General features: G+C 35.3%; 1 protein-coding gene across 1 annotated transcript in view; it reads right to left on the bottom strand.

Annotated features, from left to right (window-relative positions):
• The window catches only part of BCL7-like (chromatin remodeling complex subunit BCL7B-like protein), a 124,385-nt gene that overhangs the window by 72,323 nt on the left and 38,825 nt on the right, over positions 1-13,237 (bottom strand). Inside the window, exon 3 of the mRNA XM_090406328.1 lies at positions 1,660-1,682. Within this exon, the coding sequence (XP_090262454.1) occupies positions 1,660-1,682 (23 nt within the window). The remainder of the gene's footprint in view (positions 1-1,659; positions 1,683-13,237) is intronic.

Below are 13,237 nucleotides of genomic sequence, written 5' to 3'. Positions count from 1 at the left end.
GTTGATTGAGACAGAGTTGTAGAGAAGGTGCCCTCCTTCAATGAGTCTTTGGACTCCATGGAGGTGTCATAATAATAATATATTTGTCATAATGTTGCTTTTGGTTGATTCTTTTTTTAAATGGAAACTTTATTAAACTTCAATATACAAGTCCTAGGATATATGTGCAGCATTATGGGATACCAAAGGCTATTTTGGAGTGAAGTGAACTGTAACTATGCAAATAGCTGGTTGCTAAAGTAGACTATAAAAAGTTTTATTGTCTACTTAAAATGTTAAATATGCATGAAAAGATGAATATAATTTCTTATCAAGTATAATATATCACAAATAGAAAGATAAAGAGTTCAGAGTGATCTGCACATAGAACATACAAATTACTTTAACTCTTTACCTTCAAAGATGAATAAATCACTAGAATGAGGCAAGGACATGGTACACTAGAAAATGTCTCAAGAGGATTTGAAGTTGTATATTCTCTGATAAATATCTGAGTGTATGAATGTGGAAGCAAGTGTCATCTTTGGATAAAGGAATTATATATTAAGAAGTCAGAGAGTAGTTGATTTTGTGCGTATGTGTGGTAACAATACTCACACACGTATCAGGCCTTTTAGAAGACAAAGGTCAATGCTAGTGAGATGGCAGTGTTGAAAACAGGGTGAGGCTATTATTATTATTGCAGGCACCACCATTGAATCCTTCCTCATCATGGGAGACCCAAACTATTAGCACAATATCTACTGTACTTCTCCTTGAAACCATTAACAGACAAGGCACTTACAACTGATTCAAACAACCTATTCCACTCATTTGCCACACTCCAAGGGAAAAATCTAGTCCTCACACCCTTGCTAACTACACGCTTACACAACTTCCAGGCATGACCCTTGTTCCACTCCCTTTAACCAAATGCTGAAACATTTGGCTAAAGCCAAATGTTTCATTTCCCCTGCATCGATTGTATAAAATCCTTTAGGTAACTGAAATGTTTGTCCTCCATCCATTTTTTTCCCTCAATCTGCAAACCCTCATTTTATCCTCACAGGAAGCATTCCACAGACCAATCATCATTTTGGTTACTCACCTGTGAATCCTCTCCACCACTTCTTCTTCCCCAAGAGACCCAGATAACCAGATCTTAAGCACAGTAATCCAGATGTGGTCATATTAAGGTTTTATAAAGAGGAATGATAACCCTTATCTCTGCTTGTTAGTGTGCTCTTCAATAACCAAGTAATCCTGTGAGCTACCCTGGCTACTTTAGCAATATTTCCTCTAAACTTCAATTGCTACCCCCAAATCCCTGGCTTCATCAATATCCTGGAGTACAGTTCCCTCAATGTGGTACATAGCTTGTAATATATTTATCCCAAAATGCATAACTTACACTTTTCCACATTAAATTGACATCCACTATGTTTTGCCCATGCTGTCAGCCTATTCAAACCATCCTGAAAGCTCTCTAAATCACCTTGCTTGAGAATTATTCTATCCAAACTGAATATCATCTCGCCTTCAGATTATTTCCTATATCATCAAATTTCAAACTTTTATTACTATATATAATTTTTACATTCAAATAACTATTATAATATTCTGAAAAATAATTCAAATATATAAATTATATTATTAAAGATCACATTATAAAAACATTACCTGAGTCTGTTCATAGCTTGTAACTATATTAAAAAAATGAAAAAATTACTTAAATTAATAAATGACATCTGGTAAAAGATGTAAACAAAAATGTGCAAATTCTAATGGTATTTTACATTATCTAATTGAACTAATACTTGAACTGCAAGATCACTATTAGATTTAACTGTTCACATAATCAAAAACTATGGGAATTATCTGGAGACAAAAGTGAAAGAATATAAGTTCCTGTAATTCAATATTCCTTTCAAATGTTTTCCTCATCAACCTAAGAAAAACATTAATAAGTCAATTACTTAGGCAGACAAAAGAGTTGCAAAATTTATTCTTCCAGAATGAATTTATACATTCATGGTTGCAAAATAGTGCCAGTGATTTTGAGGAAGTATGTGAGATAGAGGTGAATAAAATGAAATACTTGGATGTTGTTATAGACCTGGTAATGTGGATGGTAGTGACTATGAAATGTATAATCAAATTGGCCAAGCAAATAAGAAAAGGGTGATCATTATGGGTGATTTTAATTATGGCAATATAGATTGGAATGAGGAGATAGCAACTGAAAGTAAAGAAAATGAGTTTTTGAGGGACAACTACCACAGACAGTATGCAACAGAGGGCACACGAGGATTGAGGGTCTTGGATTTGATCATCTCATCAGAGGATGTAATTATAAATGAGGTGTCAATCACCCACCAATTAGTGAGAGTGACCATGAGGTGATTACCTAGGTGGTTGCCAGCAGTGTGAGGATTTCTGTGAGAAAGGGGTATATGTGGAACTACAAGGGGGTGATTATGAAGAGTTCTGGATACAGCTTGCAGGTGTAGCATGAAATGAGGAGTTAGCTATAAAAGAGATCAATGCAGCTTGGAGGATTTTCAAGAACTATCTAGTGGAAGCAATGTCTAAATGTATTCCAAGGGTCCGAAGGGTAAATAAGGTAGGTGTGAAATGGTTGAATAGAGAGATTAAGCATGTGATACAAAGAAAAAGGGCATTATAGAGGCAGCATAAGAGAAGTGGTGATAACCAATTCCATGAGGATTACAAAGACCAGGCAAGGTGGGTGACTTGGTTGGTAAGGGTAGCAAAAGTGAGGTATGAACGCAGTTAGCTAATGAAGCCAAAAAGAATCCTAAGGAGTTCTTTCGATATGTAGCCAGGAAAAAAAAAAAAAAAAATTCTATGTAAAGTGTTCAGGGCATGATCAGAAAGGCCAGCTCTGAACACTTTACATAGAATTGACTGGAAAAGCATCACACCAAAACATGGTATGAATGCAAATTTAAGGAAGCCTGTGAGATTCTTATCAACCACCACAATCTGAACAATAATGATGGTCTAAAAATCCCAAGCATATGGAAGGCACATATTTTACGCACAGAACCTTCCTCCCTAAGAGCTAACTATAAACAGGACTGTAGATAATCCAGAATCTTAAATCTATTATAAAAATTGTCATGTTAAAAATAGGACATATTTGTTATGGTAAGAAAACTATCTATATGAAAGAATGTTTCTCCCATGTTATCTTAAATAGAATTTAGCTTTGATGTAGTTTCTAAATATTTAATTAATTTTTAATTTTATCTATTATTTTTATTTATTATTTTTTTTTCACTAGGTCATGCCAGTAGAATAATCAGTGATCAAATCATTGTTTCTTTAGCTTACTGTGTGAAATGTAACTCAGCTTGTCCTTGTATATTCTCCAGATGATGACCTTAATATGAAGGTTGAAACGTCAGGAAATTAAAATAGTTATTTATAAAATGGTTGTAAAGTCCATAATTTCTAAAATGAATGCTGATCACCGTGCAACACTAAAAGAAAGGATGTTGGAGAAGCTGGTGAGAACTAGGATCCAGAAGTGGGTTGACAACAATGGTATTATCTTCTAAAGGGAGGTGATGTTTTAGTAATCTACTTACTTATTACAATAAGGTGATTGCTTCATTGGACAGAGGAGAGGGATACACAGTACTATACTTAAGGTTTTGCAAAGGCTCTTTTGATAGATTACCACATGATAAGTTGATAATTAAACTAGAGCAGATGGGGTTGAATATTAGATTAGTGTATTGGATTGGAGACTGGCTATCTGATAGGTATCAGCAAGTTATGTATGGGGGGGGAGCAATATCCCAGAAGAGGAAAGTCACTAGCAGTATGCCTCAGGGGTCTGTTTTATGGGCCATTGCTATTTAACCTATATGTTGATGATATTGGCGAAGATTTGGATGAGGATATTCAGTTGTTTGCAGATGATGCAAAGTTGGGACGAGCCATGAAGAATAGAGAAGATGTTGTTGCCTTACAAAAAGACTTGAATAGATTGAGTGAATGGGGCATGGAAATGGGGATTCAAGTTCAATTTTGCAAAATGTAAGGTTTTAAAATTTGGGAAACAAAGATGGGATATAGAACTTATGCTTGGTGGATATATATTGTTAGAGGTGGATTAAATAAGAGATCTTGGGGTGATAGTGGATAAGGATCTGAAATTTAGGGGACACATTGCAAAAATTGTGAGGACAACAACAATGAATTCTGGGAATGATGCAAAGGACACTGATTTGTAGAAAGAAGGAGATTCTTGTTTCATTGTATAAGGCTCTGATTAGGTTACCTGCTTTTCAAAAGGACGAAGAGATCTTGGAAAAGGTCAGAGGTGACTAACTAAGGTAGTTTCTGACCTCTGGAATGTCGAATAAGAGGAAAGATTGAGAAGATGCAGTTTACAGATTCTGGTGGATAGGAGGGAGATGGGAGATATGATAGAGACCTACAAGTTAGTAAGGGGTTGTTATAAGATCAATGTTGGAGAGGTTCTACAGAAAACAGTGGGAGATCAGGGGAGAACCAGAGGTCAACCCTGGAAACTGTATAAAGAGGGTGTGAGCAGGGTGAGAAGCATGTTTTTTGCATGTAGAGTTGTGAATGATTGGAATGCCATGACTGAGAGTGTGGTGTCTGCAGAGAATTTCAGTGTGTTTAAAGCACGCTATGATGAGCTGTGAGTATGATAATAGGACCTCCTAAATGAGTCTTTGACTCCATGGGATCTTGGATGATAATAATAATAAATCCTTAATTTTTGCAAAATTCATGTCTGTTTATTACAACCATGCTTTGCTTTCATCCACTTGGAGAAAGTAACCTTTTGTTATTATTACAGACAGCCAGTCACAGATATATAATCCAAAAGCTAGTTATATAAGGGTACATGTTATATAACATTTTAATATCACATATGCTTCATAATATTACACTGTATCAAGTAGCTAGGATTAAGGGCATTTCAATCTAAAGTATCCTTATTCAGAGCAATCTAAATTTCTTTTTACAAATTATTCTAAAAAGAACCAGTATATGAAATACTCTTAAACTTCATGGGTACCTTAACCAGGTCATGGGAAAGAGATTTCAACAATAAAAAAAAATTAATTCAAATAAGACTGATGGGGCACTGTGCATGGGATTATGAATTACATTAATGTGACCCAGATGGTATGCAATTGTGAAATGATTCACTCAATGATAAACAAAGTTATTTGATTATGTTTATTTTGCTCATTTCACAAAATAATGTGATACAAAAAAAACATAATCACATAGAGATGACATGTACAAGGAGAAGTCAAGAGGTCCAAGATGCTCAATGGAAGTGACATTCAATGTGTTGGCCATTGTGCAGGACCAACAGCTGATACCACCATAAAGCACTGTCTTTAGCAGAACACAACTGAGCTTTCAAAAGGTGTCACGCATTATGTGTGAAATCAAATCTCACAGGTGAAGAACTTTTCCCCAATACACCATGCTTTTGAGAAAACCTTCAGGCTAAAAGTCACAAGGGTTAAGGTCTGGTGAATGTGATGGCCATTTAATAGAAAATGAGCGACTGATCACTCTATTCTCTTAAAACATCAACACAATAATTGTTGAACTTCACATCCTATGTGGGAAAGTGCTCCATCTTGCATCAACACTGTTGTGTTCAGGCACCCTCTTTTCTTCAGTTGCAGGATGATGAAACTGCTTAACATGTCCTGACAATGCACAGTCACAGGTCCAGTTTGATTGATTTCTTTGAAGAAAACAGCCCAATATCGAACTTGGTCGTAAATCCTATCCATACTGTGACTATAAGGGAATTTGTTGAAATGCACAGGGATTCTCTGTAGCCAAGATGCAGCAGTTGAGTGTTGACTTGATGAAAATGCATTTCATCACCCCACAAGATATTCTAAGGCCAATCCTCACTTACCTCCACAGCCAGAAATGTTAATGCAAACATTTCTCAGATGTTGAGATCTTCTGTTTGCAACTCTTGGCTCTGGCTGAATTTATACAGGTAGGAAGCAATGCTCTGCACAAAGTTCTCCATACCGTTATGTATGGAGAATCTAATTATCTTGCTGTGGCACATGCACTACATGATGCTGACATCATTTGACTGCTCAACAACTGCAGTTGCAACATCTTCAGTCTTTTGCAGAATTTCAGATTTATGTCCTCTTCCTGGTTAGATGTCAAACTGCCTCTCTCTTCAAATCGACAAACCATGCATTGCACTCCATCTGGTGTCACTGGACCTTTTGCAAAGTCTTTTGCGAAAGTGCTGCTGCAGCATTTCCCCCATTCCTATAGAAACAATTTAAAAGTGAGACACATTCATGCAAAATGAGACCCATCATGCATGTTGAATAACAGGAGATTCACTATTTTTTCTCACTCACAGCACAATATTTCCCCTATCAGTAATTTTGTGTGTGTGTGTGTGTGTGTGTGTGTAAATTCCTTCCCCATGACCTAGTTAGGATATCCACCAGTTTAAGGGCATTTTTCTACTGGTTCTCTCTGCTCTGATTTACTTACTTATCCTCTTTGTGCCTCATGGCACATAAGGCTGAGACCCATTTTTTCCAGATACCTCTGTCCTGAACCTCTCTCTAGCTCTTCCAGTCAGTCATTCTTCTTTCTTTTTCTGTCATTCTCTGTCAGGTTAATTTAGGTCTCCCCCTTTTCCATTTTCTTTCTGGGAATCCACGTCAAAGCCACTCTAGGAATATCTCTCTCTCTCTGCTGTCCCTTCTCAGTATGTATCCAATCATTTGTTATATATTGGGTCAAAATATTTTTAATATATTTCATACAGATATAGAAAACTAATTTAGCTTCCTGCTTTTTTGGTCAGCTTCTATGTCTTTGATCCATATTATAACACAACCTTAACAATGCTATTGAAGATGTTTATTTTGGTTTTATTATGATATTTTGAAGATTTCCATATATTATTTAATTTTCTGAAAGCAGTATTAGCTTTTGTTAGTGTCTACATTATATCCCTGTCAGTCCCAAGTATGTAAAATTCTTAACTACCTCTAGAGCGCTGACTGATTTCAATCTCTTTGTGACATTTGCTGTTTAATTTAAGCACTTTTGTTTTAGTCATATTTATTTTAAGACCAATAATTTCCACTGTTTTATACAGGTCTTCCAATTTTGTTTGTATATCACTGTATTTTGATGATATCAAAACTGTCATCAGCATAAACTAGATCTTCTGTGACATAGGATTCTATTTAATTCTTCTTACACCTGTAATTTTTCTCATAATCAATGACTATGTTAAACAATAACCCAGACATCGCTGCCTTACATCAGATCTTACCTCAAACCATTCAGATGTAGTTTGCTGACAATAACACAACTTTTCTTTCCCTTATATTTCTTTGATTATTCTCACATATTTGTCAGGAATGCCATAACTTAATAATCAACCATAATGTTTCTCTGTCAATACTATCAAATGCTTTAGCAAAATCTATAAAATTTAGCTATAATTGGCTTCTAATTTCTATGCTTTGTTCAATGATGTTCCTTAAAGTAAAAATGTGATGCAAAGAACTCCCACCTGTTCTAAAACCAGTTGTTTATGCCTTAACTATCTTCTCTACTTCATTTTAAATCCTATTTATCAATATTTTACAGAAATTTTTTTCAAGTACTGACAGTAGACTAATTCCTCTCCAATTTTCACAACTAGTGAGATCTCCTTTCTTAGAGATTATACTTATCACTGCTTCTTTCCACTGTTTAGGTATCTTTTCAGTCTAACACATTGTTAAAGATCAGTTGCAGTTTCTTTAGTTGTCTTAAGCATTTCTATTGCTATATTATCATTATCCGGAGTCTTTTCACTTTTCATTTTCTCTATTAGATTTATTTCCTTTTTAGATATAGGTTCTGATGTAATATTTAAATCTATGTTTACATGAGGTTTTATTGAACTTGTAATTATGTCAATTATATTGTTTTCTAACCTAAAATCTCATCAAAATGTTTTTTCCATCTTCTAACAATCTTATCCTCTTCAGTTAGCACACTATCTTTAGCATTTAATTCTTTTCTTCAGAGCATATTTTCCTTATACAGTCATCTTGTACATCTTTTCTTGTACCTCATCTCATACACTTCCAAAGTGCCCTAATGGTGCAGCTTTCTATGCTTCTTCTGCCAAACTGTCTGCATAATTCCTTTTGTCCTCTCTTGCAGATCCTTTAACTTGTCTTTTTCTCTATAACTATTGAAATGAATTTCTTTATTCTCTGGGATTTAAGCATCTGGTATGAATAGGGATACTTTAATTTGAAACACCCTGTATATGTAGTCTGTGGGCTCCAGAGCACAAATTATTTTCTTGAAGAGCTGCACCCTTATTATATATAACTCATATGATTACTTAAATATAAAGAGCCAAAAGGCTTCATTTCGGCGATATAAACATTAATTAAATTAAGGGGATATTAGATCCCACATTATTTTAAAACTGAATAAGAAACTCAGAGATTGAAATCAGAGAGTTTCATGCTGAATATAGTATAAAAAACTATAAAAGTATCGGCGAATACTAGCGTGAGCTGAATGCAAGTAGTCCTAGAACGTAGTACAAACACGGGCAACTCGTTGCAAAGGTGGGGAAAGTTATGATCACTATTCCTTGGTATTTACCATAATGTAAAAACACATTTCCTAGGAAATGTATGCTGTTCTTACATTATGGTAGGGAGGTCACTACCCAGACCGGTTTCAGCCTTTATTGCGGCTTCATCAGTGAGTAGCTACACCAAATTATTAATACCAAAGGGTATAGCAAAAAGGACTTATATACTCTGCTATACGAGTTGTCCAAAAAGGTGCACCCATTAAGTTACTTAAATATAAAGAGCCAACAGGCTCTTTATATTTAAGTAACTTAATGGGTGCACCTTAATTAAATTAAGGGAATATTAGATCCCACATTGTTTTAAAACCGTCTGATTCCTCCGATTTTCTCTGATTCTAATCTTTGAGTTTCTTATTTGGTTTTAAAATAATGTGGGATCTAATATCCCCTTAATTTAATTAATATTTATATCGCTGAAATGAAGCTTGTTGGCTCTTTATATTTAAGTAACTTAATGGGTGCACCTTTTTGGACAATTCGTATAGCAGAGTATATAAGTTCTTTTCGCTATACCCTTTGGTATTAATAATTTGGTCTAGCTACTCACTGATGAAGCCTCAATAAAGGCTGAAACCGGTCTGGATAGTGACCCCCCTACCATAATGTAAGAACAGCATACATTTCCTAGGAAATGTGTTTTTACATTATGGTAAATACCAAAGAATAGTGATCAGAACTTTTGCCACCTTTGCAACGAGTTGCCCGTGTTTGTACTACGTTCTAGGACTACTTGCATTCAGCTCACGCTAGTATTCGCCAATACTTTTATAGTTTTATTATACTATATTCGGCATGAAACGCTCTGATTCCAATCTTATTGTTTTAAAACAATGTGGGATCTAATATCCCCTTAATTTAATTAATACTTAATTTAATTAATATAACTCATATGAATTTATTAACAACACAAAACCTTAGAAAATGAGAAGAAAATTGCAGGAAATGTTGTATCTCCATAATTAACATGATAGTGCATTACTTCCAAAGTTAATTTGAATGCTTATGAAAGATTTACTTTTACACAATTGTAAACATTGGCATAAACACATTAACAGTAATACCATTCGCATGTTTATGTATGTTAACGTTTAGTTGATTTCCACTACTGCAAACACCAATGGGAATCAAAGAAATCATAGAAAAAAAATTGTTGGCTATCATAAGCTTCTTTTCTGTATAGCACTGACTGCAATAATCCTACAATTTATTACAGTAAGTAGTTAAAATGATATTTGTAATAGTGCATTTATTTCTTTAAAAATCTAAAATTTTACTTCGTTGAAAAGATTATAGTATTATAAATCTTTCACTAGGTTAAAAAAATTAACTGCAAACATTTCATACTGCAATATAAAAATAATGATATTCAATAACAATAATTTATCTTTGTCTTTAAAACAAAAGAAAAAAAAAGAAGTTTGTCAGCATCTATAACTCAGCTAGTATACTCATCTTACTTTTTAGATGAAAGACTGAAGGGTTCAGATCATGTCTATGATGTGAAAAACCTTTAATAAAAGCTTCATTTTTTTTTTTTTAATGTTCCAACCCAGGAAAGGTTATTTGCAAACCTCAATACATTTTGTACTGTGAATAGGCTAAGGATATTTTATTCTTAAATTTTATCAAATTTATTTTTTATCCTATTTTAACTTCAAGGCAAATTATTATTATTATACAAATATCTTCCTGATGTCAGAAGAATCACCCAAGAGCCCCATATCAGCACAATACCTATCATGCCTCTCCATGAAGTCATTCACTGACTAAGCATTCACAAACATCTGGCAACCCATTCTGTCCATTTAACTCTCTCCTAGAAAAAAATAATTTGAACAATCTTGATAACCACATTCTTGTACAATGTCTGGAGTGATCCTCTTCCTGCAATATGTACTGAAAAAAAAAAAAGTCTTCTGTATCAATCCTATAAAACCTTTTTAATAACATATGCATCTATCATGTCCCCTCTTCCCCCCCCCCCCATTGGCTAGTTTCTGAAGCACATAGCCCTTCAAATCTATTCTTATAAGGAGCATTCCATAAACCTGCCAAAATCCTCTTGTGAGCTTATTTGGCTAGTCTCAGAATGCCAATCTATTCTCAAAGATCTGCAACAATCTTTGTCACTCACCTCTGGATCCTTTCCACCACCTCCATCCCCATAGAATCCAGATCTGTGCATAGTAGTTTCAGATGTGGCCTTACTGGAACCTTATATAAGGGAACAATAATTTCTCTATCCCTACTTGTTAGGGTGTTCTTCAACAACCACAATCTGATGTGCTATTTTTGCTACCTTTGCAATATGCCCTCTAAACTTCAATTCCCTGTCCACAATCATAAGTCCCCAGCCTCATCAATTTCCTACAGCTCAGTTCCATCAATATAGTCACAGCTTGTGATCTCTTCTTTCCAAATTGCATCACCTTACACTTGCTACATTCAACTGGCAGCCATTTACTTTCTTGCAGGATCTCTGCATCACTTTCATCATCAAACAACTGAATATTTCCGGCCAAATCATTATCATTGATGTACAAATTAAATAACAGAAGACTAAGTAGTGAACTATGAGGTGCACCTCTAGTCACCTGCCTTCTCCTGGTCTCAATGTCTCCATCAGCCACCCTCTAATCCAAATCACCCGATTCATATCCATTCCCATTTGCTCTAATTTATGCAAAATTTCCACATGAAATCCTGTTAAATGCTAAATGTCTTTGCAGCATCCAGCAGTAACACAGAGCAGCCATTTGAAACTCAACTGTCACTTCAGTATAAAAAAAAAAAAAGTAAACAAATTACTAGGGCAAGACCTACCCTTCACAAAACTATGTTATCCCTTATAAAGTAATCATATTCCTATCCACCTATTTCTGAATTCCACCTTTTATCAATTTCTCTAATACCTTAACCACCACTTCTAAGATGCTGACTGGCCTATAATTTGCTACTTCTGTTTTGGAGTCTTCTTTATGCAATGGGACTATTTTGCACTTTTCCACTCCACTGTCCCTTGAACATCTTTGTAATACATGAGCTGATATGCCATATTTCCATGGCTATGTCACACTGAAGTTCTGCAATATTTTAAGCATCTCCATTTCATCAACCTTTATTCTCCAATCAGTCAATGTCACCTCTGACACTGGGACATCACTGCCTAGATGGTACAACCTTACAAAATACTCACTCAGTAATTCAACTATTTGGTTTGCTTCTGTTATTACCTCTGCCAACATCAGCACTTTTTATGGTCATCCTTCCATAGTCATTCCTCCTTTCACTTGTCAAATAATTTAAAAGAATGATTTGACAAGTGAAAGGAACTCATCAGCTAGTTATCTCTTATAATTGGCTTTGGCCTTCTTCACCATACATATCACCCTTCTTGCCTATGCCTTTAATACTATTCATGGGCATGCTGATCACATTTCTCTTTATAATCCCTCCACAACATTTTCTTTGTCTGCAATTCCTGCTTAATGAAACTACTCATCCATCTAACTCCTACCTAATTTATCCTTCTGATTCAAGGTATACATTCAGATGTTGCGTTCTTCAAACACCCCTTCATCATCTCCCATGCACCAGCACCATTATCTCTCCCCTCCAAATTCTTATGCCATGGCAATGCTGAAAGCTGCCTCTTCAGCTGGTCATAATCATCTGTTTTGTAATTCTACATACACCTATTTCTTAACAGAAAATTGTGCATGTCTGGCAATCACTTTCCCCAAGTGGAGACAGCATAGCTAGATTTGTTACTGTTAAGTTCTCTGATTATGATTACATTCAACACTCTCAAGCCTCATGTCCCTCAACTCTTACATGCTGCTTCAGGTAATTATCTTTCAGCAGCTGTATAAATTCCATTCCCTTCCCTCTTGTGATCATTCCTCCTCTCAATATATCCCCATAGTTGAAATCCCACCCCCATAATAATTACTCAACCTGCACTCATTGTGCTAATTTGCCAGTGCATGTCATCTACATTCTTACTTATAGCAGCAACCAATTACATATTTTGTCCTATTGACCTCTATCACACACTGCCTCAAATGAACTGTCCTCTGCCCCAATGTATTTCTACTATTTTTGGCTTCAACTAGTCTTCTATCATTAACCAAATCCCTCCCCACATCCTGTTCCTTTTGTACATTTGACTGAGGATACAGTGAAGATACTGTATCCTCAGTCAATCAAGTCTCACTAATGACTATAACTTCCATCAAATTCATTCCATACAACCACAAACTCATTCCATACAACCACCATTCCTTCTACACAATCTATGCATTGACTCATTTGCAATCATTGCTCTCCATCTCAGCTTGCCTCTATCATAGCTTGACAACAGACCCACAACTTCTACTTTCTCACTCTTCTTTTTAGCATGCATCAGCAACTCTTTCATATCTTCTAGCATACCACACTTGTAACTTGCTAAATCATTTGTATCAAAACAAAAATCTTTCACCTTCACTCTCTGCATCGTTACAGCATCACTAATATCCTTAATCTTGGTACCAGGAAAACACAATTTTGTCACACTTTCCT

The sequence above is a fragment of the Typopeltis vanoorti genome, chromosome 16, assembly GCF_054136105.1.
Source record: "Typopeltis vanoorti isolate ZY-2024b chromosome 16, IOZ_Tvanoo_1.0, whole genome shotgun sequence".
Classification (NCBI taxonomy): Eukaryota; Metazoa; Arthropoda; class Arachnida; order Uropygi; family Thelyphonidae; genus Typopeltis; species Typopeltis vanoorti.
This window is presented reverse-complemented; position numbering and strand designations above follow the sequence as displayed.